We start from the raw sequence: 26997 nt of genomic DNA on the forward strand, positions 1-26997 counted from the left end.
TATGTTCAAATTATACAATTATTTATCCTTATTTTAAAATCACATTTTTCTTCATTCATACGAATCATAAGTTAACCTATTTCAGTGAAAGCAAGCGTTTCAGAGTCAATTTTTTCCTACTTCTTTAATTTTCAGCATTACTGTTGAATCTTTATGAAGCAACATGAGAGATATTAAAAAACATGTTGCAGAGGAATCTGAAGAGAGGAGTCCATTATATAATTGAAAAAAAAAAGTGTTTTGTGAAGAGAACAAATTGTATATTTCTGAAAAGCAAAAGATAAACATAGAATGTCTACTCTGACATGTTTGACCCCTTCTTCTGTTACAGTTGGCCCTCTTTATTTGAAGATCCTCTGCTACCTTTGACCGAATCTAGACCCTCTATGACTCTGTACTCTTACGTCTTCATCTTTCCTTCTCGATCCTCTTATTAACCACAGATCACACACTGTTTTTAGGATTAAACAAACAACCCAACAAAGACAATATTTAAATAAATTAATGTAATTGTTTAGTGCTACACCTATTTTATTCTTATCTGTTCATAAACATAAAAATAAAAATATGTTATATAATCGGAGAATGTTCCAACTACCTTGTTTTTTCTGATATATGAACGTAAGCTGGTTTAAGGGTGACTTTGTAATGTTCACAGTTTGTCACAAGAATCATGTTAAGCTGTTAACGGTGTATTGTTTAGCACAGCTTTGGAAAATGAATAAAATATTTAACGAGGAGAATGTTAGAACTTTGAGTAAACTTTTAATATATTATAAATCTATCAATAAATAAATATATCATAAATAAGTAAATATATCATAAATCTATCAATATTTTAATATATTAATTTTTTATGTAAACTTTTATTAGTGATAAATCTTTTGTTTTATTAAATGGCAAAAGTATGTAGTTTATTTAGTCTTATCTCATTGTGTTGTCGTTGCTGTAAATGACATGGACCCAAACTTTCTGAATCATAATCTTTGAAGGGTAATTTTGTCTTTTCATTACAGTCCCTAGATAAGAGGTAAACGACTTCAGTTATAGACGACATCTGTTCAGTGCACCAATCAATATCATAACATAGTTCATTGTGATCATTAGAATATATTTAAAACTTTCAGTAAACTTTCAATTAATCTCTTATTTACCCTATTTCAAAATAGACTTATAAAATAAGTTTTTAAACATTCACAGTTGAATCACAAGTGTTTTTAACTTAACTCATTTCTTACATTAAGTTATTGGATTAAAAAGATTAAAACATAGAACCACTTGTACTTGTTATAGAAGGACAAAACCATGAATTTTTGAGAAATAAATTATAGGAAGCAAATAAAAAAACATTAAAAGATGTTTAAGCATTTAAGTAATGAATGAATTGATTTGTTGTGTGATAATTGAATTTGAGATAGGTGAAAGGGTGAGAGAGAGAAGAAGAAGAAAAAAAAAAAGAAGATGAATGGTCCTGCCCAGCACTTCCAGCTCACCCGCTTAGGTCGGATCTATTTTCTTCCACTCTTCACTTTCCTCACATCACAACCCACTTCCAACTTCAACAACACTTTTCCATAACACAACACAACATCCTCTTCATCTTCCTCTTCCTCAAAAAAAAAAAAAAAAACCAAATTTTGTAAGACTAAACTCAAACAAACACACCTTCTGTTTAAAAATTCATTTTTTATTTTTTTATTCTCATTCCCACACACAAAATAAGAGAAACAAGAAGTGCCCAGAAAGCCAAATCACCATTGCTGAGTTGGGTTGGTTCATGCTGAAGTGGGTTTCAGTTTGCGCGTTAAATGGGCAATGTGACGGGAACAGTGGCGGCTAAATTCGCGTTTTTCCCGCCAGAGCCACCGACGTACGACGTTTTCCGAGAAGGAGATGGTAGGGTGGTGCTGTCGGGTGTCGCCGCCGACAAAAACGTCGACATTCACATTCTCGACACTAAGAGTGGCAACAAGATCGTTGCCACCTTCTGGAAACACCCTTTTGCTCGTTTCACCTTCTTGTACTCTCACGGTAATGCCGCTGACTTGGGTCAGATGCACGACCTCTTCATCGAGCTCAGAGCTCACCTGCGGGTCAACATCATGAGGTCAACCATAATTTCTTCTGTTCTCGTTTTCAATTGAGACGTCTTTTTTATGTCTGTGTCTGTGTTCTGAGGAAGATGCTTGGTATCTGATAAAGATGATTATTATGTTGTGTCCTAACCTTGAACAAGTCTTGTACTCTGTATGTAAGCTCATGCACAGTAACACATATACTTGCTTGATTCGACTAGGTTCTATTTCAGAAAACATTTTTGGAGTCCGAACAGAAGCTCTTTCTGAATTTTGTTTCAACTTTGTTTTATGTTTGCAGTTATGACTATTCAGGATATGGAGCATCTACGGGTAAGGTATGTATATGTATTCGATTTTTTCCTCTTCTGTTTTCTCGTTTTTGTTCTTTGTTTCGAACTAAAGTTTCTTGGGGCTTTGTGTGTGCATTTGAATTGGTTTTCTGCAAATGAATGTGGTGATGTTTTTGGTGTTTTTGAACTGTGGCAGCCATCTGAGTTGAACACGTATTACGACATAGAAGCTGTATATCATTGTCTGAAGCGTGAATATGGAATTAAGCAAGAAGAATTGATTTTGTACGGTCAATCGGTAGGAAGTGGGCCCACACTGCACTTGGCTTCTAAGTTGCAGAAGTTGAGAGGTGTTGTTCTTCACAGTGCCATACTTTCAGGGATAAGGGTTTTGTACCCTGTCAAGATGACATTTTGGTTTGACATATTTAAAGTCAGTTTTTCCCTCTCTGTTCATAATTCTCATCACTCTACTCTAATATTTTCTGCTCAGCTTTGTAGTAACGAAAAATTTCTCTTTTAACGTTTCAGAATATAGACAAAATTCGACATGTCAACTGTCCAGTGTTTGTTATACATGTAAGTATCTATTTCCATCCATGTTTTTTTTTAATCAATCTCCTTCTGCTCTTCTATTTCTTTTCAGCTTCTGTTCTCAAGTGATTTTCTTTCTCCTTGTTCCTACGTTTAGACATGTTTGTTGTTGCATTATTGAATCATTCTTTGATTATGTTACCCAGATGGTAAATTCTTTTATCAATTCGTTCAGCTTCTGAAAAGAAATAGATTTGGGGACTACACTTGATATAATTCCATGTTTTATTTGTATTACTCTATTTTTCATGTTGACTTGAATTTACAAGAGCAATCAGTACTCCCAAGACAGACATAAAATGGGTAAAATGATGTTCAATAAGATGTGTATGTTCAGCAACTTGAGATTCTGATTTTCTGCTTTTCTACATATCCTCTTTCTACTGTTTATATTCATAGGTAGAAAACAAAGAACATGTGTTAACATAAGCCCTAAGCCCATGTTCGGTTGTTTTAGGCCCATTTAGTTTTGCTCTTATGGTTATCTTTGTATGTATATATAGCACATCTCTTGTAATATTTTATACACATTCAATAAACACAATTTTCTTCTCAATCATAAAATTTGCAAAAAAGACTTAGGACGTAGGACTAAGAGTTTAAGAAAGAAGAATTACTGCCCTTCTTAATCATGGATCATTTAGGACTCTGGGATACGATGTAGAAAACAAAGAACAAATAATTGAGTGTGTATAAAATGTTTATGTGCTATATATACACACACAAAGATAACCAAAAAACAAGTAGATGAACCTAAAACATGGACTTCTAATATATAGAAAAGTTAACTGAACTTTTTGGTGTTGTAATAGATATAAAGAGAGTTGAAGAGTAAGAAAATTAGACATCGTTTAGAACTAGTGATTGTTTTCTGCAACTTGTATGATACAGTTTTGTGTCTGCTAATGGAATTTTTGTGCAGGGAACGAATGATGATATTGTTGATTGGTCTCACGGGAAGCGATTATGGGAACTGTCAAAGGAAAAATATGATCCATTGTGGGTAAAGGGTGGTGGTCATTGCAACCTTGAAACATTCCCAGAGTACATCAAATACTTGCGCAAGTTCATAAATGCAATGGAGAAACTCGCACTCACAAAACAGTCAAGCAAACAACTCTCTCAAAATCCTAGTATTACTGAATCCAGACATAACAAATGCTTAAGATTTGTTTGATAGTTTTGAGGCTTTGGATGTAAGGAATCAGAGTCATGCATACTACTTTGATTCATGATTTGGCAACTACTCAGTTAACTAGAATTTAAAGATGTCTAAGACCCTAACCCCTACTGAAAAAAAAAAATGATGTTCCTCATCCAAATCTTGTTTACCTTGTTTCTGGATTTCTGCCAAAGTTGTTGAGTTTGTGTACAGGCCAAGACCATTATCTGGAGAAAACAATGTTATTATTTCCACTGCTCTGTCATTATAATCATCAAATACCTTATTATGTGCTGTCGTAAGGTTTTGAAACCAGTAATATTTTTTTATGTGCTGTCGAATTTGAAGCCATAGAACATGTGATGCATGGTACATTAGTAGTTTTAAAACATGTTTAAATATATGGCACATACATTTCCTACTATTTTAAGTGTTCTTTTTGTCGTTTGTTTATCAAAGTACTAGACAGCTGGTGTTTCAGTCTCAATGTTGCACATTTATTATGAAATTCATAATACCACATTGTACTTTGGCTTTCAAAAAAATACATATTGCTACAGAGAATTTGGTACTTCAATCAACCATGTAGTTTCTTAAACTTCAAAGTAATGCCTATCCTTATATATTAAAGTGGAGTTTATCCTCTTAAAACTGATTAAATGTTTCAATATTTTCTTCCTTAGAAAAAGACATTGTTTTTAACTTATTCTCAAAAATTAAATCATAAATATTTCTAATTAGTTGTGCACATTCATAGTAATTTAATTTTTACTCCAAATAGTTTAAAATTGTATATTAATATTAATTTTAAGCACGTTTTTCAATATTTTGTCTGTTTCAAATAATAGGTAAAGACATATTTTTTTGTTAAGCTAAAGCAAAACCTTAAAGAAATTAATACTAACTCTGAGAAAGCAGATAGTTAAATAACTTCCAGAATGCATAAGTAGAAAGTTTTTTATATGAAGTGATATGGAAGTGCAGAAAGAAACTACCCTCTAAGAAGTTTGTCAAGCCCATTGTCTTTTTATTATTAAGAGTTTTTTATCCATACGAATAAGAGTAAAATATTCAGAGTTTGTCAAGCTTTAGTTTTCCGATTATTAAATCTGATTTTCATTTTTTTAAAGTAGTCCCCCATCATAATTTATCATTGAAGTATGTATAATAAATAATGATACATTTGGATGAATATTAGGATTAATAAAGGTTATTTAGAAAACCGGTATGCGTTAAAGATTAAGGATTTCAACGGGTTGGGTCGGATAGTGTCTAATCGTAATTTAATCCAAAAAAAAAAATCATCTCTTATCTTATCCGTCTATTTATTTGTCGGGTATCAGTTTAAAAAATATATGCAGATATTTTAAAACTTGCGTACTCGTGAATACTCGCAAATATTTAAAAATATATATAATTTTTTTAAAATAAAATATAATTAAATTTTAATTATAGTTAAATTTAATCTAACAAAATATAAATTAAATTTTAATTTTATTTAAATTTAACTTAATAAATATAATAAATTTTAATTTTAATTTTTTTGCGGATAACAGATATCTATGTGAATAGATAGTATGATACCTACATCCAACCTATTTATAAACGAATATTAAAATATTGTGAATATCAATTATCCATCGCAAATTTTTTTATCTACAAATATTCATAAATATATGTAATTTTGCGATTCCTAGTTAAGATCTTCTTCGGCTTACGTGGCTAAAATAGGAAGGTAGAAAAGCCTTTATTTTTTTTTTCTGTCAAAAGAGATTCTCCTTAAGAAAGGTTCACGTCATGTTTTGGATGAAAGCCTATTTCTTGCTAACTTTTGTTCAAATCATGATTTACCGGATGTTAACTAAAGAAATAAAAAATTACTATCACTATAATATATTGCAAAAGTTATTTTTTGTTAATTTATTTCTTACTAACAAATAATTGTTACTTTTTTTCTACTTTTTGCAAATACATTCTTACTAAATGTAAATTTATTGGTATATTCATGGAAGAAGTTAATTAAAAATGATTGACAGAGGTAGTTCACCCATAGTGTAGAATGGAATCTTATCATGTGTATGGTAAAAGAAGGATGCTACTATCATGTTGATTGTTTAGTTTCAAGTTACAACACATTAAAATTCTTTTATCAATATTAGGAGTAAAATAGTCATTTTCTCGATGTTATTTGACTTTTCTCAGCAAATTGGAATAGATGATAGCTATAGGTAATCTAACAAATTCTCCATTTCTTTATTCACTCTTTTTTGAGACAAACAAAGATGATATTGTCATTCCTTCCACATGAAACTTGAACCATACATATCTTAAATAGTAGTTCCTTGTCTCAATTGTTTTCAATAAAAAACAATTGACTTTACAAATGTCATATTGGATCTTGTTGATGAAAATGTTGAAGTTGTTTAGATTGTTGCAAATGTTGATTTTGCTAGAGTAGTTATATTGGGAAACCACAATGTATGGTTTACTAAATAGTTTTCTAAAAGATGAAGTTTACAAGTTCGTTCTTAAAATTATTTTTTTGTGTGAGTGTACTTTGATAAAAAATGTTCATGTTATCTGATTATTCCACAATGCTTAAATAATCGTGCTAGATTTTGTTATTGGGCAGTTTAAAAGTGAATATGTGCTAAATTTATAGTAATACCTAGGGATGTCAACTGGGCGGGTAGGGTACGGGGTGTACCCTACTCGCTGGATAAATATTTGTCCCGTACCCGTATCCATATCCGTCGGGTATCCGTTATGCGGGTACCCGTCTATTTTTTTCATATCTGCGGGTATCCACGGGTATCCGCGGGTATTTATAAAAATATTTTAAAAAATAAATATTTAACCATAATTAGTGCTTAGATCAACAAGTCCCCTTTCTCCAATTGATTCTTGAAAAAACAAACAAATAAAAAATCACTACTAATTTATATTGTAGTTTATTTTTGAATAAAATATTAAAGAAATTACTAACTTCATCAATGCCCACCTCTTGCAACATTGTATAAAGTTTCATGTTGTCCAATTTTAATCTAGAAGAGCATTAAAACATAAGAAGTTCAGTAAAAATTTCTAACAATCACTTAATTAAAATATCTAAGTAAAAGTGTTAATTTCATTACCTTTCATGTTGGTCCATAACCAGTCTTAGAGACACATCAATACCTCCACAGTATATGAAAGTAATTTACTCATTTGTGGGGTAAGAATCTGATCACCATTATTGGATGAAGACTCATAATGTTGTTTACTAATATATATATATATATATATATATATATATATATATATATATATAAGGTAAAGTTTAGCGAGTACGGGTATCCACGGGTACGGATACTATGATACCCGTACCCGCTCCGTTAACATGCGGGTATCAAAAATACCCATACCCGCGGGTAGCGGGTATCCATTTTTAATATCAATTTCCTACTCGTTGCGGGTTTTATCCGCAGATACCCACGGGTACGGATTTTTTTGACATCCCTAGTAATACCTTATAAATTATAAGCTCGAAGTTGAAAGTGTGTAGATCCGACATAGTTAATGGATGATGTTTCTTAACATGTATCTTGTATGAGAAAAGTGAAAATAATGTTAGTGCTCCCCAACATTTGGAATTTGGTGATGCAATGTCTAATTTATAGAGAGGTAGCATGATGGTAATGAGAAAGAAAAGAAGTGGGTTTGGATTGTCTATTTCCTAATTTCCTTCTCCACCAATCACACTTTGAAATGTCATTGCCCTTTCCGATTCTCCACCTTCCTCTATTCCATTAATGTCCTTTCTGCTTCCTTATTCCTTCTACACGACATGACTATCCATGTAAAATATTTCATTTCTTCCTGCTTATTTTCTTCACCTCTAACAAATTGCCAAGTACAATTCATCACTCATCTAACCAGTATGTTCTTGTCCAAGTGTTGTTAAAATATAGATTTTAAGTTTAACTCAATTTCACAAAAATTATCTTATAAGGTTAGGTTTGGATTCATTTATTTACAATACAATTATTTTATCTCTAATAGATGTAACATTTTTAATACATATTCTCGTACCGAGACATATATATATATATATTGTGCATGGGAAGGAAAATTGCCCACTCATCTAACCAATATGGTTAAACAAAAAAATATTCTCTGGAGAAATCTTTTGATTACCAAAATATAAACTAAGTTAAATCTGAACCGTAACCTATACCTTACTGAAAGTTAAAAGATGTCACATGTTTTTATAGAATACATTTTTTTTTTTTTGCGTTAGTGTTGTATTATTTGTATGTCATATCAAAATTCATATTATTTGTTTTTTTTCTCTTTCTTTACTTCAAAATAAATTCGTTTTACATGTAACATTGCGCCATTGCCACCTTTCATGGTCGACCATAAAATTAAGGTTGCAAAAAATTGATGTACCACTATAGTATGGTACAACTATGAGTCTAAGACTATAAAAGTGCTTTAATTCACATAGTGCTCAACTTTTTCTTTTGGAATTTCCAGATATAGATTTGATTTATAGTAAAAATCAAGAATCAAATTATGCTCTGTTATAAACTTATAGCTAAATATAGTAGTATGTATTCAAAGTTAATTAATAATTAGTAAACATTGTTTTAGAATGTTAGTGTAATTTGCTTACAGTTATATTTATCAAGATATTATAACAAATTCATACTATAACTTTTAACTATATAGTTATATAATTTTTTCAACAATCTTATTGCAACAAAAGGTAAAAAAAGAAGAAGTTAATATGAATTAATTTAAACGTTATATTAAATTAAAAAAATAATCGTATTATACCTTTATATTTATTTTAGTCATTTTGTAATAAAAAAATAGCCAAATTGGCACCTATACCTAATAGATAACACATTGATCCTATAATGTCGGATACATTAAACGAAATGATTTAATTTGAAATAAGAAATTTGTCTTGTATATCAATTACAAGATTTAGTCTTTATTTGTTTTTGAAGAGAAAAGATAAGTGGGCCATGACCCACACGATGCTTCAATTACAAACCGAAACGTAGTGAGAGGTGTTCGGATAGATTCTGTATTCCGATTTTGAAAGAGAAAGATAAAATATGTTGGAAGGACGTCTTTCTTATCATTGTATACTTGAAATAAGATTTAGTTTAAAAGGTAAGATATTTTAATTATATATTCTTAATTTTTAATTTATTCAAATTAGGTCATTTTATCAAAATTTAAGATTTATATTTTAGTGATAAATTATTAGTTTTAAGCAGAATCCTATTATACTATTTGTTACCATTTAAAATATAATTTATATAAATAAAATTAATTGATAAATGTAGGGATGACAACAAGACAAATGTAAGGATGATCACGTAATAAAAAGTATATACGAATATGTATTCTATATGTTTTTTTGCAGTTTAAATATTTATTAATTATTTTTTATAAAAAAATAAAAATCACGAAAAAAATTATTGTTTTATCAAATATTTAATATCAAAATAACATATTTTCTTTGTTTCAATGTTAAATCTTTGGAAAAATTTGGTACAACACAATGATTTAAGTAAATTTCAATGTGTACTTGAGGAAAAATATACTATATGAAAGCTTCTAATCCTTGCGGTTATTGTTGAGAATAATCCAAATGCGAGTCTAATTTTTACATTAGATAAAAATAACAAAGTTAAACACCATATAAAAAATAGTTATAACCCCAATGTCTTGAGATTTTGGGTTAGAAGGGGTGTCAATTTCTTATATGTGGGTTATGCTTAAGTCAAGTATATTTATCTCCCTAAAGAACCACCTATAAAAACCCAACACTTGGAGATTTGAAAATACTTTAAAACCTATTAAATTAGTCAAACCTTTGAGATTCAACTTAGTGAATGAAGGGTTTTCGAGATTTGAAATTAAGATTCAAACATTCTTTGATAACAATAAATGAAAATAAGATTGTGATGAGATAAAAAATTATTGAAGATACAAATAGTTTTTTTGATATAGAATCAGTCAAACAATTACAAAAAGGAGAAGCTAAATAAAAATAATAATTCAAAGACCACAATTATTTTATATTTATTAATACGTTGAAGTAATGTCAATATCTTGAATGTGAATTATGCTCAAGTCAAATATATATGATATATCCATAATGGATTTCCTAAATCATCAACCCTTGAAGATTTGAAAAAAAATTATAAATATTAAAGTAGTCAGATAGTTAAGATTCAACTTAGTGAATGAAGAGTTTTACGTGTTTTGGAATTAAGAAATTAAAACTTAATCATTCTCTTATGTGAAAAAACATATAACAATAAATAAAAATAAAATTGTCATAAAAGAAGAAATGCATGAAGATATGAATATATCTTGTGATATAGAAATAGTCAAGATTTTGTGGTATAGAACCGGTAAAACAATTATAAAAAGGAGAAAACAACTGCCTACTCAAAAAAAAAAAGGTTTAAATACCTTTTTGGTTCTCATTTTCGTAGTGTTTGTTGCGGATGATCCTCATTTTGACAGAATGTTTAAAATGGTCCTCATTTTCGCAATTCGTGTTTTATTTGGTCCTTTTCTGTAATGTCGTTTAAATCATTAACGGAGCATTATACAAGTGACACGAATTGCGAGATGAGGACCATTTTAAACATTCTGTCAAAATGAGAACCATCCGCAACAAACACTACGAAAATGAGGACCAAAAAGGTATTCAAGCCAAATTTTTTTTAAGAAACTACAGTTATTTTCCATTTATTATAACTAAATTGATTTATAATTGTTGTTTATTTCAATCTTTTGTAATGTATTTGTTCCGTGTATGTTTTGTGGAATTCATTTCATCATAGTTTCTTAATGAGACTCATGTTTCTGCAAGTAATGAATAAATCAGATCTTTCATTATTTTGTATATTTATGTTCATTTCTCTCTTCAAAATCTAATATGGTATTAAGAACAAGTTACCAATCCACAATGGCTAATATTCTCACATATCTCCTAACCCATTCATTTTACATTCTTCTTACAAAAAATTGGATTATAATAAATTATAAATATTTTAAGAATTATCATCTCTAGAAGGTTACATATTAAAGGTTAATTGTTGTTTTAATATACACCTGACAATTATTACAATAATTATTCAATTAACTTAACGTTATAATAAATTTGAAATAAAATTAACATAATTAAATTTTGTATACTAAAATTGTAGTTTAAAAATTAAATATATCAATATTTATTATAGAGAAACAATTATTTATAGTAAAATAATTAATAAGGAGCATCGTTTTTGAATCAACGAAAGGTTGGGATGGTAAGGTTTAGACTTTTGTTATATTAAAATAAGGAGTTTAGAAAACGAAGACAAATGAGGATTGTACTGAACAATTCGTACCAATCATGAATCTTGTAGAAGGTTTTGTTGAATATAGAAAGAACTCAAAAGGAGCATTGTTGGATTCAGCGCAGCTATTAACATATATAATGATGATTAAAGACAAAGACTAATTATGTTTTGTTTTGTTGGTCCAAAAAGTTAACGACATAAAGAGAACAATTCCATTCTTAGCCGACAAAGAGAATGATAACAAAATAACAAAATTAGTATTATTGGCATCATCATGACAAATAATAAACATGATTTTTTAACAATTGATAATAATTTTAGTACATTATACGTATATATTAAATCTAAAACTGGAAAATAAAATAAGAAATGTTGAGTATAGTATATAGACTTAAATTTCGGCATGTATGAAGGTTAAAAGAAGAAATAGATGTAAATAAAATAGATAATAATACTGATAATAAATGTAATGCAATAAGGGGCATAGTTGTGTTAATAAAAATAGTCATATAAAACCGTAATAGGAAAGAAATGAGAAAAAAAGAATGTGATTTAATTAATATAATTACCTACCGAAATTAGTTATTTTTTTCTGAGCATATTTTACACATGGAAAATATCATATCAATCAGCTGTTGGTGATTTTATGTATAATAATTAATAGAGAGAATACAATTTCTTACTAAAATATTTCTTTTTTCTAAGATATAACTCTCACTCGTGTATGTTTTGTTTCATACTATAATAATGCTAATAATCTCTGGACAGACAATGACATATGTTTTCTATTGTTGAATATAAAAAGGGTAACAAGGAACCTAATAATTATGGTGTTTATATTCAACATTCACTGTGACAATTAACAAATAATAATGCTATTAATAATAATAATAATAATAATAATAATAATTAAAGACATAGACTAATTTTGTTGTGTTGGAAGTAAAAGTTAACGACAGGTGACAGAGCGATGCCATTGGCAGCAGACACAGAAAGACACTTTCACTGAAATTCTAAAAGAATAAAGATTTGTGTTTTGTATTTTTTTATTTTTATTTTTTATGTTTGAATTGAATCCTTCATTGGTTCTTGGTAGTCACTATCATTGCCTATTTCTACTGTTTTGTTTGCATTACCCTCCCTTCCACCCTTTTCTTAATTCCCTCTTTCTTCTTTTTCATATTTTACTTTGTTTATTTGTCTGTTGCGTCAAAGAGGCCCTGAAAACAAGGTTTCTGTTGTCAAGATTGAAGCTTTTTGCTCTGTGACTCGTTTGTTATCCTCATAATGCTTTATCCTTATCTGGGTATTTAGTTCTTGTTTAAGATGGTGGAAGAAGACCATTTTCCTGTGGGTTTGCGTGTACTTGCCGTTGATGACGATCGAACTTATCTCACAGTGTTGGAGAATCTGCTTCGCAAATGCCAGTATAATGGTTTGTCATCTTTCTGTTTTAATTCAAAATTCTGCATTGGTTTTGCGTCTCATGAATTCTTGCATTTCTTTTACTTATTGTTATTCTCTTTCCATGTCAAGTTTTGGACTCATGAGACATGGATACCTTGTGGTTGACAATTGCAAGACCGGGATGTTCTTTCTTTTTTTTCTCCAGAAACTGTTTCCTTTTTTTCAAAACTGGTTTTCTTGCGTTGCTGCATTAATTTTATAGCTATGGATCCTGTCATAATAAGTCTGATTAAGCGCTTGACAATTGAGTCTGCTTTGGTTTATCTCACATCAGATTTATGTTTGTTTCTTTGTTTGTTCGTTACAGTTACTGCAACTACTCAATCAGTGAAGGCGCTAGAAATGCTGAGGAAAAACAGAAACAAGTTTGACCTTGTTATCAGTGATGTGAATATGCCAGAAATGGATGGGTTTAAGCTGCTTCAGCATGTGGGACTTGAGACGGACCTACCCGTTATCAGTAAGCACAAAAACTTTTTGTCTTCACATTCATTCAAATTGAGTATATTTTGTGTTTTCTCAAAGCAAAGTCTGAGAGAAAATCAATCTCAGAAACAGGTGTTGTTGTCTCACAATAATGTTATGAACTTAAACTCTTGCATTTTTGTGTGTGTTTGTGATCTAGTGTTGTCAGGGTACGGTGATAAAGAACGGGTGATGAAAGGTGTCATATATGGTGCTTGTGACTTTTTAACAAAACCAGTTCGAATTCAAGAGTTACAGAACATATGGCAGCATGTAGTGAGGAGGAAGATTGATAGCAAGGATAAGAATAAGACTGCAAGTGAAGAAAAAGACTGCAGTATGGCACATAAGTTTGCAAATGAGGAGGAACCATGCACTGTTGCTGGGGAATGTAGTCAAGCCTTGGCACCAAAAACTTATGCTAACCAGAATATAAAAGTGGATCACAAAAGGAAAGAACGTTGTGAGGCTGAGGAAATTGAAGAAGATGATAAAGAGAACGATGAAACCTCCAATCAGAAGAAATCTCGTTTAGTTTGGGATACTGAGTTGCACAACAAATTTCTTGCTGCCATTAATCAGCTCGGAATTGACAGTGAGTGTGATAAAGAGATGTTACTTTTCTAGTTTTTCTTGACTTAAGAATTTGGAACTTAGTTAGTGTGCTCCTTTGTCATATGGATTTCATAGCTCCTGATGTAAGCTTTCTACAACTGTTAATGCAGAGGCTTTCCCCAAGAAAATACTTGACTTGATGAATATCGATGGACTTTCAAGAGAAAACGTAGCAAGCCATCTCCAGGTATGTGTGGACTCTAAATTTCCACTTTAGCATTGTGAGTAATTTTCCTTATGAACAAGAGAATTAATGTTATGAAAATCTTTCAGATCTGATGATTCATTAAAAATTCAAGAATCAAAGTTTATGAAATAACAACTCTGCTCTATATCCTTGATGATTGTGCTTCTTTGTTTCACAGAAATTCAGACTCGGTCTCAAAAAGCCTAATCCTTACCACCGTATGGGTTCAGTTGATTGCTTTCGCACGTCATCTGAATCAGGAGCAATGTTAAGCACCACATTACCATCATATGCATATGCACATGGTGGAAGGTTTAGTGTGTTAAACTCTCCATCCAGCTTGAACACGAGAGGAATGAACTCATCTGCATTTGTTCAGGCTTCTGAGTCTCCAAACATTAACAGCAGCTCCATAAAAACACATGGAAACATGCACTCGTCTATATTTTCTGCAAACCAAGCCTCAAGCTTATTGCAGGGCATTCCAAATCCAATGGAGGCTAACCGATTTAAGCCGAACAACTCAACAGCTGGTATTAGGAGGTTTGATCTACTTGATCACTCAGCTGCACTTAAAGATTTCTCTAGTTTCTCGGAAAATAGAGCCACTGTTAGAAATGCAGCAAATATATCTCTTCCTGGTCTCTCCAATAATCATTTACTTTTTCAAGGAATTTCCCAGCATAAACATCATTCTGAAGCATTCAGAAATCATTCTTCTCTTGGAGCTGCTGCTGTGAAAACACAATCTTTTGATCCAAACTCCTGTGGTTCTTCTAAAATGGGGGATGATTATGACAACAAAAGGTGGCGGGGAGCAGCTCCGATATCTACCTTTCCTTCCAATACTTCTGCTTTCAGTAACGTTTTCAGTAATGATCAACTACTTCAGCATAACTTCAAATTGCCCTCATCCACTTTTTGCAGTAGGAACAGTCCAGTTGGTTTTTCTTCCAGTGTTCCTTTGGAGGATGATATCCTAGGTGAGATGCTGCACCAAGAAGGCTTACTTGGGAATATCTTACTAGCTTCGTGTCACACCCAGCATAACCAGGGTGGTTGCAGCAAAGACATGAATCAAACCTTCAATTCCATAAATCCTGTCATTTCTCCTAATGGAGGCACTAGTTCCTTGGGACATAGCTATGAACAAAATAGTACAATTGACAATAAGAGAATTGATGCATCTTTGGTCGGCCAAATGAATGGGGTTAATCCATCATCAATCACACAGTGCAGTGAAGGTGAGAATTTCTATTCAATGAAGTCAAATGATGCGTATGTTTTGCAGAGCATGAAATCCGATGAAGCACTGGTGCAGAATAGTTTGGACTCCTTGGATGACATAATGAATGAAATAGACGAACAGGTATTTCATCAAACATTCTTGCAATATCAAGCCTTTCAAACAGATTATATTTGTGGTGGGGTTGTGAATTTTAATGTTTCCATAATCTAGTTTGGTCTGATTTAAGGAATATAAGTGTTGTTAATTTGCATCATTTCATGAAAGACTACTTTTGATTCAGGACCTGAATGCGATTATGTTGATGAATGGAGACATAGAGTTTGATGCTTACCATGATGGACTATGCAACTGACTCCTTCTGATTCCTTCCTTGAGTCATTTCATCGTGTGTAGTATCGCATTCATGTAATTTCCTATTTCTCTAATGGACACCGCACGTGCTCTAATTGTACAGCAGTAACCGCATCAAATTTCTCCACTTTCTCAATCATATCTTTATATAAAATAAACCATATATATATGAATTAACTTTTTAGTATTGGGTTCAGTTATATAGTTTGATTTGAGTACGTGGAAGAATAAGAATGGAACTTGGTTTACGCTTATGTTTCATGATAAAACTGTGGCATTTTTCATTTATACTATATTGTGGACAAAATCTCTGTATGAATAGAATATTCTTGTTTTTTTTTTTTTTATATTACTGTATGAATGTAATGTGACATGAGAATTAGACTTAGTATTGGTCTTCGGGATAATTTATTGTATCTTATGCCACAGTCAGCATAAAATAACATAAGTGTGTCTATCGTGCTCTGCTACGTAAACATTATAAAATTTGGTGAAGTAGACATAACTTTTAGCAGAAGATATCATTGTTTATTTCACATAGCATAAAAAATTTAGATTCATGTGAAACACAGTACCCATCAAACTTTATTCGTCATTTGTTTCCATGAAAGGTAATTGCGTAAAATTGTGCACGTCCCGTCTCATCACAATTTCTTGAGAATTCTCCATTTAAAGTTTGTTTACTCGCGCTTGCGTTTCTATAAAAAAGAATTGCTTGTTTTGAAGTATTTGATTTTTCGTCAAAAATATACTAATCGAGGAGTTTCACTAACTTGTCTCATATCTCTTTATTTCACTTAATGGAGGATAACACAGAGTGCAGAAAATGAAGCTTAGTGCAAATAAAAGGTTTACGTTCACAAGCGGAAATATGTGAAGAACGAAATCTCAATGTCCCGTGGCGGAACATAAGTGTGACGGGTTTATTTTATTTTATTTTTATATATTTCAAAAAGTATTTATATATTATTATTTTATTCACATTAATTTAGTTAATTTTTTTTAAGAATTTAAAAATCACATTTTATATCTCTAATATAGTTTTTTATATTTTTTTATTTGATTTCTCTCTTTCGTGACTCTATCTCTTATTCACCTCTTATTTTCATATTAATTTTTATCATTAATATCTTATTATTTTCAAAATCAAACTGCACTACGGCAAATTTGAGGAGGAGTTCAGGAATATTTTGAGTCGAACAATTTATTTTTTTGAGTAAGTTCATTTTTACCTTTTTTTTCAAAGCAAGAAGTTTTCCTCTTGTATGTAGCTTTTCTACGCTCTAGGCATATATCTATCTATTAGAGATAATAAAATCATGCTCTAATTGTTGATCAAACTCTTCTGTGTGTAAATAGAAATATTTTAGGCTTTGAAGTTGTGTAAGGGAAGAGCAAGATTAAGAATCATCTCTAAGGTGATGGAAGCTAATCATTTAGAAGTTATTAGTTTTCTTAAAATATTGAGTCTTGTTTTTAAGATTTAATTTGGGGTATTCATAAATTTTATCTTTTTTGTAAATAGGTGAGAGTAAAAGAATTTATTATTTTTTCAAGAGGAAAGTTGTGATAAAGATGAAAAAAGTGCATCTACGTCATCTAAAATTGAGAAACTTCATGAGAATCCAAAAATTGAAGAAAATGAAAAACAATTCTCTAAGGTTCCTAAAGTTACATGTAGTGGATTTGAAAATGCTGTAGAACCTAATCCGGGGAAGCGTATTCAAATTTGGCAATACCCACTAAATCAAATTGATAAGATATCATCTAAAATGGGATCCATATCTAATGCATTTAGAAAATTATCCTTTGTCTGGTAAAGATGATCATCTAAGAAGATTTCAGTATACATGGTTTAACTTATTTTCTTCATGGTTAGAGTATTCGCCAACCATTAAAAGATGCTACATATTACTTACCGTGTTATCCTTTTGTAAGAAACCAAGTGGACGACCTGACTCGGATGTTTTCATTGTTATAAATTGTTATAGGTAATTGAGTTGATTTTCATGGAAAAAGATATTGAAACTAGCTTCTATTCTGATTCAATTATTGAAAATTTTAAGTCATTAGAAGAACGTAGAGGAACACTCTAACTAACAATAACTTCTTTTTTTAATATATTAGTGTTGATGATAAACTTTACTTTACTCTTGCATATATATTATTGTCATATTGTTTGGATTCTATTGTCATAAGTGTTTATTTTGAATATAGAAAATAAAGTAAAGAAAGAAATATTTTTATTAATTAAAAAATAATAATTTATATATAACAAATATAATTTGGTCCCTCAAATTTTTATTCAAGTTCCACCACTTGCATCATATAAGAGAAGGCTTTTGTGCTTTAGGAATGTTGAGAAATTTTTTTATATATTATACAATTATTTTAAGTTTTATATTAAATAAATATAAGAAAATTAAATATGTAATGTAATGTAATGAAGATGGTTTCTAAATTTATTATTTTAAGATTTTAAATTTAAAATGCTATTGATTTTTATATTAATTTGACACATGTCTTGTGTCTTATAGCTAATTCTTCATTAAAAAATCTATCAATAATTAGTTAAAATAATGTAAAAATAATACCATTTATAAAAACATGTATAATTTTGTAAAAATTTATTGGTTGATTGATTATTTTTAGGAAAAATATTATTACACAATGACATTTACTTAAATAATAAATAATAGAAAAAAAATGTTCAGGAAAATAGGATGTACACATGTCAGGTGGAAGTGGTCTTTGTATCCTCTACTCTTCAGTAAAGATATAATAAGATGTTAATTCATTTAATACTAATAATAATAAAAAATCCGTTTTAAAGAGTATACAAGTTACTTCACTCTGTGGGTGGGTGGTAGCAATGACATCGATGGATTACATTCACTGTACACGTGTACGGTCAAACCTCATCCCCGCTCGCAACTATATCACACCGGCAAGATCAAGATCAAAATCCAACGTTGGAGCGAAGCTAACCTTGAAACCTTGTACACCAACACTGAAAGAACCGTTGGTGGTGTTTTGTTCTGACGCTGTTGTTCTTGTGAAGCGGAACCCATTAGCATCATTGACATTGTTGTGGATGGCGACCAAAGTGATGGAGGTGATGAAAGGTCTGGACTTGAAGCGGTACATGGGGCGGTGGTACGAGATTGCGTGTTTTCCGTCGAGGTTTCAGCCCAGTGACGGCGTCAACACCAGAGCCACCTACACTTTCGGCGATGACGGCACTGTCAGAGTTCTGAACGAGACTTGGAGCGGTGGCAAAAGAAGCTTCATCGAGGGCACTGCTCACAAGGCAGATCCCAACAGTGATGAGGCCAAATTGAAGGTCAGATTTTGGGTTCCTCCTTTCTTACCCGTCATTCCTGTCACTGGTGATTACTGGGTTTTGTTCATCGATCCTGATTATCAGTATGCTCTCATTGGCCAACCTAGCAGGAATTATCTTTGGGTAAGAACCCCATTTCCCTTTTCATTCATCTCACAATGCCAAACCTTGAAAATTGTAGCCAAAGAACAATTTTTTAACACTCTTGGTATAAATGTCTCAAATATAAGGTTTGATTTTGAGAAATGTGCATATATTGGTTTGAACTGTGATGTCTGAAAATGTGAAATTGGTTCCTAGATATTGTCGAGGAAGAATGATATGAATGATGAAACCTACAAGGAGCTTGTTGAGAGAGCGAAGGATGAGGGTTATGATGTGAGCAAACTCCATAAAACTCCACACACCAATCCTCCACCTGAGGGAGAAGGTCCTGAAGACACCAAAGGCGTGTGGTGGGTCAAGTCCCTTCTGGGGAAATAGTTATTATATCTGAAGCTGAAAGAGAGTGTTTCATATCAGTAATAAAAGTAGATGCAAAATAGACCAAGCTGATGATGATGATGATGATTATGATTATGATGTGAACTTTTGTAAAGTTTACCTTTGATGCTCTGATTGTGTTTGTTTTTAGTTGAATCCATTGTCTGAACTTGAATACTTTATGCCTCTGATTGTTTGTTTTTAGATGTTCTTGGTGAGAATCCAGTGTCTGAATGAACTTGAATACTTTGCACCGATTTTCATTTTGCTTTTACTTGCTATTTGTTGAATTTTGAATTATCTTCTTTGCAATTAATCCATTTTGGTGTGGGGAAGATGATGATATGAGAATTCATTAGTGTCTCAATGAGAAGTATGAGATTGATCATAGATTCAGATGGTTTTTATGGAAGTAGCTACAGAGAAAAGAAAATAATTGTTTCTGCGGAATTTCAGCTTTTTAAAAAATATCTACCAAAGAAAAAGAAAAAAAAAATTGTTATTATTTCATAATGCCAAACTATTTTTGGAAGATTTTTTTTTTCTGAATTAGAATTGGGTTAATTTATAAAAAAAAAATTAAAACTAATAGTGGAGGTAGTACTCGTCTTCAATGTGTTGTTATTAGTAACTCTCTAAATCCTTCCTTTTAAAGAGGGTTTTTCAAACTTACATCACTTTAAGTTAAGAAGAAAAGCGTACTCAACTAATAACAGATGAGGACAAGTTAATTCAATAATATCTCTTTTAATATTTTCAGTTTAATAATTTTTAAAAGGAATTCATTTTTTTATTTAAAAGAAATGAAACGGGATTAAAATATATAATTAAAATTGGCTGAGCTAAGGAAACAATTGGGGTGGCCATTTTGCAGAAAGAATGATAAATAATGTTAGAAAATGAGAGAAAGTGAAAATAAATAACTCTTAATTATCTAAAAGATGATGGATAATTGGATTCTAACATTTCTCCAATCATTGGATTTAAAGCACACCAAGAATTGGAATGATAGAGACAGAAAAGACTATAGAAAAATAATGGTTTGAAAGTTTAAGCAGAAAATTGTATTATAATAATATAACAATGCCAATGAATGATAAGTTAGAAAGCTGTCTGTTGTCGTTTCTCTGAACTATATTAGAGCGGTTTGATACCATTAATAAAACACTCGAAAACTGTTATAGTACAATTTAATATTTTTTTATTAAAATGGATTATGAGATGGATTTTTTTTTTGGAAGGTTTCAAAAGTATATTTTTGGAAGGTTTCAAAAGTATATTTTTGAAACTATTATTTCCTTCCAAAAATTGTGCTATGTATGATGTTGAAAACTATTTTATCCTGTATTTAAGAAAGAAAAAAAGTGCAAACCTCTACTAAATTTACCAGGGTTATATAATTCATACTGAAAGTAAAAGTTTATAACAAAGAATTCATGTTGTAACTCAGCAACTTTTTTTTTGAAAAAAATATAATAATCATATAAGTGACAAAGATACACAAATATTCATATATGAGACTTTGAGCTGGTTTTAATTATTTTAATTAAAATAATTCATGAAATTATTTAATGAATTTGAGTTAATTAAATATTAAACGTATTAGATGTAACAGATGGAAAAGAAACAAAAACAGGAAACGATCCCAAAAATAACAATGTAAGGCTGGCCAACGATTTATGCGCGAAAATGTGTGGAAATAGATAAAAAAAATAATATTTGTGAGTCAATCTCACTCACCAATTCGTTTTCCTCTTTTCCATTACATTCCCTCGAGGATTTTTCTCAGAAAAACTCGCAGGGAATGCCTGTTTCATCCATTCAATAGATCGAGGTTCGAACATCACTTTTGGGTATGCCATCTTCAATCACCTTTCTTTGATTCTTCGTTTCTATTTTCCTTTTTCCTGTTTCAGAACATGAAACTCAAATTATGATCAACTTCTGTTTCCCAACCCTTTATGCTCTTCTGATTCACACAACACAATTTCACAATTAGGTTCAATAATATGAGAATGAAATGGGATTATTGCAGCAGCCATGTAGCATCATCCAAAAGGAAGTTATTAAGACAAATTTGAAACCATTACTGTATGAGCAGAAACGTAGGAATTTTAAACGTTTCATTGATTGATCCATCCATCGATCCATCGTTTTACTTCACACTGACTCGGTTTAGTTTGGAATGTGACAGGAAAAGAACAAAATGCTCAGAACCTTGTTTCTGATTTCCTTGTTGATTCATTCGATCGTAGCCCAAAAATCTGCACTTCCACCAAAAGCTGCTGCACCTGCACCTGTACCTGTACCTGCAACTGCAACTGCACCTGCACCTACACCTGCAACTGCACCTCAATTAACGAAATGGTCAACATTGAGTGGTGGGTATCCATAGGAGTTATTGTTTCTGTGAACAATGGCTTCCATGGTTCGTTGATGTGATTGTTTTGTTGGTGTTGCAGGTAATGAGCCTCTTGTAATTGCGCGTGGTGGTTATTCGGGACTCTTCCCTGAAGGCACTCCAGACGCCATTGCACTAGCAAGAGATATAAGCATTTTATTGTGCAATCTTCAGTTGTCCAAAGATGGCGGGGCTTTTTGTATCACAGGATCTACACTTGACAATGCAACAACTATAGAATTCTTCGATACTAAGCAAAGTACCTACAATATTAATGGGAAGGACGTGAAAGGACACTTTTCAGTGGATTACAATTCAGAACAGATTGCCATGAATATATCAGGTGAATGAGTTAATAGATTATAGGTTGAAATAGGAGCAATAAAAAAAAATATAGTGTTAGGAGGTTTTGAGGTTTGAAATTGAAGGTTTGGTCTGTTATGTGCAGTGATTCAGGCCATATTTTCACGACCCAGTGCTTACGATGGTCTTGATCCAGTTCTGAACCTTGATGCTCTGATGAGTGGGAAAAACCCTCCGAGGTTTTGGTTGAATGTTCAGGTCTGAATTCCTTAATTGTTTGTGTTAGTAGCAATTTATTATAATATTAATTGCGTGTTGTGTTGTTGCAGAATGCAGCATTCTACCATGAAAAGGGAGTAAAGGTGGTAGATATTGTTTTGGAATTACTGAATGCGTATCAAATAGAATTTGTTTCAGCTTCAGATATGGGGTTCTTGAAGAGTCTGATTGAGAAAACAAATAGGCAACCGAAGGTGGTGTTTCAACTTCTTAATGCTAAGGATGTGGAACCTTCAACCAAGAAGCCATATGAAAGTGTTATAAAGGATATTGCTACAATAAAGTCATTTGCAACAGGCATAATGGTCCCAAAAGAATACATATGGCCCCTTAAAGCAGACAAATATCTGGGAAATCCCACCACACTTGTGGCTGATGCCCATAAATCAGGACTAGAAGTCTATGCTTCTGGTTTTGCCAATGATTATTTTACTAGCTATTCTTATAACTATGATCCTACCGCTGAGTACCTTCAATTTTTCGACAACGGAGATGTTGTTGATGGTGTTGTCACCGATTTCCCATCAACAGCATCAAATGCTATAGGTGAGATGTCAAAAAATCTTCCACTTAAATTCACAATCGCCTCTTCGACTTTCTAACACATTTTTGTTTTACAGTTTGCTATGCACACAATAATACCTTGACCAAAAAAGGTATATTACTAATCTTAATACGTTATCGATCATATAATAATTAGAGATGAGAAATAATTTTTTTTTATATAAATATTGGTCAAACCTAAGTTCCATCCTAATACATATTTTTTGTTTAAATTACTATAACGCTAATAGTTGATTAGATAATCTAATTGATATATTAATATATATATATATATATATATATATATATATATATTGTTATTTAGTTTTGTAATTTTTGTTTTCTTTTAGTTGCATAATTTTATTTTAATTATGGATTTTTCCATGAAATCAATTCGTATTTTTAAGATATATCCTAATTTTTATATAATTATATTCAAATAATATATTTATTAATATTTTCTTTTTTTGAAGAATTGTTCTTGTTTTATTAAAACAATTTTTACTATTTTTCTCTATTTCTCCGGTTTAACTAATTTGGTATTTAAAAATTTTTGTTGAGTTTTATAATACTCTTTATTTAACATTTGTTCTTTATATGATTTGATTTATTAGTATATCAAATCATTTCTAATATATATTTTATTATTTTTACTTCTTAATATTTTTATGTATTATTTTTTTTATCATATGATTATTTTTATTTTTTATTTCATTAGTAATTCAATCACTAAATTAGTAATTAAAAAAATTCATTTATTATAATATAATAATTTACTATTGTTATTATTAATTTTTTTCACCATTCAATATTATCATTAATTTTTTTATTACCATTTAATAAATATTAAAATTCAGAAGAAGAAAATTTATGTTAAATTTTAATTAATATTATTATTATTATTTTTTGTGATTCCATTCAAGTGTATTATAATTTTTATTAATATATAAAAAAATATTTCATTAAAATTTATAGAATGAGTGAAGAACTATTTTTAAATTTCAAAAAAAAAATATATATATATATATATATATATATATATATATTTGTAATCTTTTAAAAATATTTTTAAATTTACCTTATAAATTTGATTTTGTAGGACCAACTTTGGTCATAAGCAACAATGGTGCAAGTGGAGTGTATCCAGGCAGCAGTGATCTTGCATATAAGCAAGCAATAGATGACGGTGCCGACATTATAGATTGTTCAGTTCAAATGACAAGAGATGGCATTGCCATCTGCTCAAATAGCTCAGACCTAGGCCCAGATACCAACGCAATGACTAAATTTATGTCTCGATCTTCAAAGGTCAAAGAAATTCAACCCAAATCGGGAATATTCTCCTTTGACCTTTCCTGGGGCGAGATTCAGACATTAAAACGTAAATACTTATATAGAACTTCAAGGATTCAAGTTCAGATTCAACCTTTGAGATTTCAACAATGAAATTACAGTACAAATTTCTTGTTTCAGCTCATATTGTTAAAAACGGCGATTTCCAAAGAAACCCTGCAAACAAAACCAGCGGTAAAATGGTCAGCCTCCAAGAGTTTCTGGAGATAGCCAAGACAAAGGATGTTCCTGGCGTTTTGGTAAACATTCAGGTAAGCAATATCAGTAGTTTTGGATTTCTCACAAAAATTTAAACCAGTTATTAAGGTGAATGTTAAGAAGGAAATGTGTTACTGCAATCGTGTTCCTTCTATTTGAAAATTTTCTATTACTGCGAACTCCAATTGCCTCACAGAATGCGGCGTACCTTGCATCAAAAAAGGGTCTTGACATTGTAGATGCTGTTAGCAGTGCCTTGAAAAATGCCAGCTTGGTCAACCAACAAGTCCTGGTTCAATCAGACGACAGCTCCGTCCTATCGAAGTTCAAAGATAACCAGTCTTACAAAAGGGTAATGTATTTGACTGAAAAGATTGGTAGTGTACCCAGAAAAACAGCGGACGAGATAAAAAAGTATGCGGATGCAGTGAATGTTCCAAAAACTTCTGTTATCGAAGTATATGCCTCTTACTTGTATCGATTGACCAATGTTGTAAAGGAGTTGAAAGATGCAAACCTCACAGTATTCGTTCGTACTCTTAAAAATGAATACACATCACTGGCATTCGACTACTGGTCAGACCCTAATATCGAGATTGCTACTTACATCCAGACTGCTATGGTTGATGGAGTAATCACCGATTTCCCAGCCACTTCGAGTAGATTCGTCAGTAAGTCATTCCACTCTCAATGCCTTTCTTCATCTAAGCAAACAATACTGCCAGTTACTACGAGTCTAGCTTAAGCATTTCTATTATTGTCATTCATATATAAGCAAATGCTTGAACTCCATCTACCTTTTCATAACATTTGCAGGGAGTCCCTGTAGCGATATTAACAATGAATTTTCTATCTTACCGGCCAGACCTGGTGAGCTACTGAAAACTACCCCACTCCAGGACCAGCCACAAGCGCAGGCACCACTTCCTCCTCTTGAGGTTGCAAACGTTGTTGACCCACCTCTTCCTCCGGTCAACGAGGCTTCCAAACCGGCTGAATCTAGGGCTGCCGATGAAACTCCACCTGCTGCTGATGATGCTACACCTGCTGCTGCCGACGCTCCTGCAGCTTCAGATGCCAGAACAGAGCTTGCTAACTGTGGCTTCTCAGCGGCAGCCATTTTGGTGCTTGCTACGCTCTTGCATAGAAATTAATGTGATTAACCCAGCAAATGCTAGAGAACACTAACATAACCCTAACATTGGTTCTACAATTACATTCCATCTTGTATCATAGAAACAACACGAGATTGGTTCTACAATTCTTATACATGGGTTATTCTTCAGGCAACCAACCCATTTGCCAACGCTTGCATTTGGATTATTAGGAATGCAAAATCCGTGCCAAATTACCAAAATTTATAGGCGTGCAACGCAATGCACTGCGTCCGGTATTTAAAAGGCACAATCTTGAAAGACAGTGTATAGATTTATAATTATTGAAACCATTGCACGAACAGTAATTAATCTTCTTCCTTCAAATGCAGCCGTGACAACTTTAAATGAACTCCGCAATCATACAATTACACAACAATTTTAAAATTGGATTCTACTACAATCTAACTATAAATATATATATATATATATATATATATATATATATATATATATATATATATTGTTTACATAAATGGGCAAGTAGCTTCAAACTCTTACATAAACCGTTGACTAACATTACATAGAAAATCATAACTCTACACCCTAATATAGAATATATTGTGACTAGTAATTCCGTGAAATGTACACCAAAACCGTGTCTTCTCAGAGAGCTCGAAGATAACCGAATAGCAGAACTTCACTTCTGATGTTCAAAGCATCCAACCATAAGAAGTCCTTTGTTAAGCCCATCCTGCGGTCAGGTTGCATAAAGTTTAAATACATCAGGTCACATAAGTTTAACATCACAGCATCAAGAAAATCCAGAAATTAAAATTTGTTAAGCCCATCCTCCAGTCAGGCTGCATGAAACAACTTTAAAAACATCAGGTTACATAAGTTTAAGAACATCACAGCATCAAGAAATAGAGGAATTAAAATGCAGCAAAGAAATCCATCATATGTCACAATCTATTCAAACAGTACCAAATTAAAATAAATTAGGGTTTCCAGGGTGAATACAAAGGAAAACAAAAACCATACAGAACCGATCAACGCTACGTTCGTCAGACGATGTATGGAATGAGAGAGGAAAAAAAGAACCGATGAGATCGGCAAAGGCGTTTTTCCCTTCTCTCACTCCATACACCTCTGCCAAATACTACGTTGAGAAATTGCCGCCG

General features: G+C 31.5%; 4 protein-coding genes and 1 long non-coding RNA gene across 7 annotated transcripts; 4 read left to right on the plus strand and 1 right to left on the minus strand.

Annotated features, from left to right (window-relative positions):
• Positions 1-1426: 1426 nt before the first annotated feature.
• Positions 1427-4413, plus strand: LOC114176867 (uncharacterized). Its single transcript, XM_028062047.2, has 5 exons — positions 1427-2107; positions 2377-2413; positions 2565-2801; positions 2900-2947; positions 3885-4413. The coding sequence occupies exons 1-5, from the start codon at positions 1809-1811 to the stop codon at positions 4137-4139; spliced, it is 876 nt and encodes a 291-aa protein (XP_027917848.1). The 5' UTR covers positions 1427-1808; the 3' UTR covers positions 4140-4413.
• An 8228-nt stretch (positions 4414-12641) lies between these two features.
• LOC114177568 (two-component response regulator ARR12-like) lies at positions 12642-16203 on the plus strand. 2 transcript variants are annotated; one of them, XM_085670946.1, is made up of 7 exons: positions 12642-12917; positions 13257-13409; positions 13575-14009; positions 14140-14216; positions 14395-15023; positions 15144-15585; positions 15746-16203. In XM_085670946.1, the coding sequence occupies exons 1-7, from the start codon at positions 12809-12811 to the stop codon at positions 15815-15817; spliced, it is 1917 nt and encodes a 638-aa protein (XP_085527072.1). In that variant the 5' UTR covers positions 12642-12808; the 3' UTR covers positions 15818-16203. The 2 variants fall into 2 exon arrangements, with proteins under 2 accessions (XP_085527072.1, XP_027918762.1); XM_028062961.2 differs by having other exon boundaries at positions 12644-12917; positions 14395-15585; positions 15746-16200.
• A 2453-nt stretch (positions 16204-18656) lies between these two features.
• Positions 18657-19899, plus strand: LOC114177065 (temperature-induced lipocalin-1-like). Its single transcript, XM_028062295.2, has 2 exons — positions 18657-19282; positions 19460-19899. The coding sequence occupies exons 1-2, from the start codon at positions 18689-18691 to the stop codon at positions 19640-19642; spliced, it is 777 nt and encodes a 258-aa protein (XP_027918096.1). The 5' UTR covers positions 18657-18688; the 3' UTR covers positions 19643-19899.
• A 1453-nt stretch (positions 19900-21352) lies between these two features.
• On the plus strand, positions 21353-26009 carry LOC114175976 (glycerophosphodiester phosphodiesterase GDPDL7-like). 2 transcript variants are annotated; one of them, XM_028060848.2, is made up of 10 exons: positions 21353-21495; positions 21837-22023; positions 22105-22386; positions 22492-22604; positions 22676-23171; positions 23246-23281; positions 24268-24549; positions 24642-24772; positions 24916-25390; positions 25536-26009. In XM_028060848.2, exons 2-10 carry the CDS (start codon positions 21849-21851, stop codon positions 25871-25873), a joined length of 2328 nt encoding a protein of 775 aa, XP_027916649.1. In that variant the 5' UTR covers positions 21353-21495; positions 21837-21848; the 3' UTR covers positions 25874-26009. The 2 variants fall into 2 exon arrangements, with proteins under 2 accessions (XP_027916649.1, XP_085526691.1); XM_085670565.1 differs by lacking the exon at positions 21353-21495 and adding an exon at positions 21514-21747.
• On the minus strand, positions 24583-25656 carry LOC146887997 (uncharacterized). The gene is made up of 2 exons (XR_014993368.1): positions 25517-25656; positions 24583-25423 (listed from the first exon to the last, which is right to left on the minus strand). It is a non-coding gene; the product is annotated as an uncharacterized LOC146887997 (long non-coding RNA).
• Positions 26010-26997: the final 988 nt, after the last annotated feature.

The sequence above is a fragment of the Vigna unguiculata genome, chromosome 3 (genome assembly GCF_037176805.1).
Source record: "Vigna unguiculata cultivar grain cowpea cultivar isolate G323 ecotype 2 chromosome 3, ASM3717680v1, whole genome shotgun sequence".
NCBI lineage: Eukaryota > Viridiplantae > Streptophyta > Magnoliopsida > Fabales > Fabaceae > Vigna > Vigna unguiculata.

Excerpts from the sequence above, each read along its gene's own strand:
- LOC114176867 (XM_028062047.2), top strand. The coding sequence starts at position 1,809 with ATGGGCAATGTGACGGGAACAGTGGCGGCTAAATTCGCGTTTTTCCCG. Across the intron at positions 2,802-2,899 it reads TTTGGTTTGACATATTTAAA|AATATAGACAAAATTCGACA; the intron begins GTCAGTTTTTCC and ends TTAACGTTTCAG. Across the intron at positions 2,948-3,884 it reads GTCCAGTGTTTGTTATACAT|GGAACGAATGATGATATTGT; the intron begins GTAAGTATCTAT and ends ATTTTTGTGCAG.
- LOC114177568 (XM_028062961.2), top strand. The coding sequence starts at position 12,809 with ATGGTGGAAGAAGACCATTTTCCTGTGGGTTTGCGTGTACTTGCCGTT. Across the intron at positions 14,010-14,139 it reads TAATCAGCTCGGAATTGACA|AGGCTTTCCCCAAGAAAATA; the intron begins GTGAGTGTGATA and ends CTGTTAATGCAG. Across the intron at positions 15,586-15,745 it reads TGAATGAAATAGACGAACAG|GACCTGAATGCGATTATGTT; the intron begins GTATTTCATCAA and ends CTTTTGATTCAG.
- LOC114177065 (XM_028062295.2), top strand. The coding sequence starts at position 18,689 with ATGACATCGATGGATTACATTCACTGTACACGTGTACGGTCAAACCTC. Across the intron at positions 19,283-19,459 it reads CTAGCAGGAATTATCTTTGG|ATATTGTCGAGGAAGAATGA; the intron begins GTAAGAACCCCA and ends ATTGGTTCCTAG.
- LOC114175976 (XM_085670565.1), top strand. Across the intron at positions 22,024-22,104 it reads GAAATGGTCAACATTGAGTG|GTAATGAGCCTCTTGTAATT; the intron begins GTGGGTATCCAT and ends TTGGTGTTGCAG. Across the intron at positions 23,282-24,267 it reads TAATACCTTGACCAAAAAAG|GACCAACTTTGGTCATAAGC; the intron begins GTATATTACTAA and ends TTGATTTTGTAG.